The following is a 1,452-nucleotide window of genomic DNA, read 5'->3' as shown; positions in this document are numbered from 1 at the left end:
CCGACAGAAATTATGAATCCAAAGGAAACTCAATTATCAAGCGGTGGCTCCAAAAGAAAAAGCGAACGGCAATCAATACCAGCGAAGAAGCAAAAAATGACGAAGACACCTACGTCGCCGACACACGAGACATTGACGGAGGAACCGGACGAGGTAACGTTACTAAAACAGAAAATGTTGACAGTCAAATTAGTGGACCTGAAGGCTTGGGTAATGGAGAACATGGAGCAGAATCTCGAGGAGGAGGAAGCCCTTTTGGATTTCTGCGAAGTTTTATTTCCGTCACAGGACAATCAATATTGTCTCCTCGTCACTCTATTGATTATTTCGATTATGTGCCCATTGAAAATTATGGAGACAGTAATGAATCCGAAGCTATGGATGGACAAGAAAATACAGAATATATGGGAGGCGAATATGATTTTAACTCCGACAACGATGACGACACTATATCAACATATGAGGAGGTATATGATGACGTCGTTGAAAGGCTTGGACGTGCAATGGCTTCTAAATTTGTCTCTGGCATCCACAGGTAAATAATACATAATATATTATAATTAAAAATATATTTTATTTAATTTTTATTTTAATAGATATGTCAGCCGTGTTATTGTGCCGCGTGGAGTTAATGGAGTTGAGAAGTGTTTGCGAGAGCTGGAACAACTTGTTGACAAGTACCCCCCCAAGCACTTCTATATTATCTCAGGGCATGGAGACCACGTCCACATTTCACACATCTGCGGGTACAGTGGACAAACTTGTCGGTGCCCCTTCATCCTTCGAAGTTCATTTTGGAGCAAAGACGGCCGACGTGGACTTCGTAGGGTTACTCGAGCAATCGACCTCCAACCAGGAGATTTCGCAAACATACTGCGATACTTATCTACGGGCGGCCGACGCGTCCATCTCGTTGGAGGGTTCAGAGAAGATGGCCGACTATTTGATAGATATCAATATATATCAGTTAGTATTATGGAATTATATTATTAAATTACGCGACAATTTTATAAATAGGAAAAAAATATTATATAATAAAATTGTAGGTTTTAATTTGATTAAAAAAAAAAATTAATTTCTTAAATTTTAGAGATAATTTAAATGCATACCACGAATTAGAAAATAGTAATGAACTTAAAACGTTTAGTGAAATATTAAATATTAATACTACAGATGCTTATTATCATTTTAAAATGTTTTGCGAAACTCATGTTAATTTAATTCATTGTAATGAAGACGACTATGGATATAATTTTATTAAACATCATATACTTAATAATTTTCGATTAAAAAGCAAAAATAAAAATTTTAATTGTAGTAACTTTGGAATGATACACAGTAAAATATTAAATAAAAAAAATTATAAAAAAATGAATAAAATTTATAAATTATGTCATTACAAACAGTATGTTGATGTAATGAAAAATTGTAAAAAAAATATTAAATAAAAAA

General features: G+C 33.9%; 1 protein-coding gene across 1 annotated transcript in view; it reads left to right on the top strand.

Annotated features, from left to right (window-relative positions):
- The window catches only part of LOC115034965, a 1,530-nt gene extending 358 nt beyond the window's left edge, over window positions 1-1,172 (top strand). Inside the window, exon 2 of the mRNA XM_029492573.1 lies at window positions 1-1,172. Coding sequence (XP_029348433.1) covers window positions 1-539 — 539 coding nt within the window. The 3' untranslated portion in view covers window positions 540-1,172.
- Window positions 1,173-1,452: the final 280 nt, after the last annotated feature.

The sequence above is a fragment of the Acyrthosiphon pisum genome, unplaced genomic scaffold (assembly GCF_005508785.2).
Source record: "Acyrthosiphon pisum isolate AL4f unplaced genomic scaffold, pea_aphid_22Mar2018_4r6ur Scaffold_21785;HRSCAF=24864, whole genome shotgun sequence".
Classification (NCBI taxonomy): Eukaryota; Metazoa; Arthropoda; class Insecta; order Hemiptera; family Aphididae; genus Acyrthosiphon; species Acyrthosiphon pisum.
Note: the sequence above shows the minus strand (reverse complement) of the source record. Positions and strands in the feature narration are given on the sequence as shown.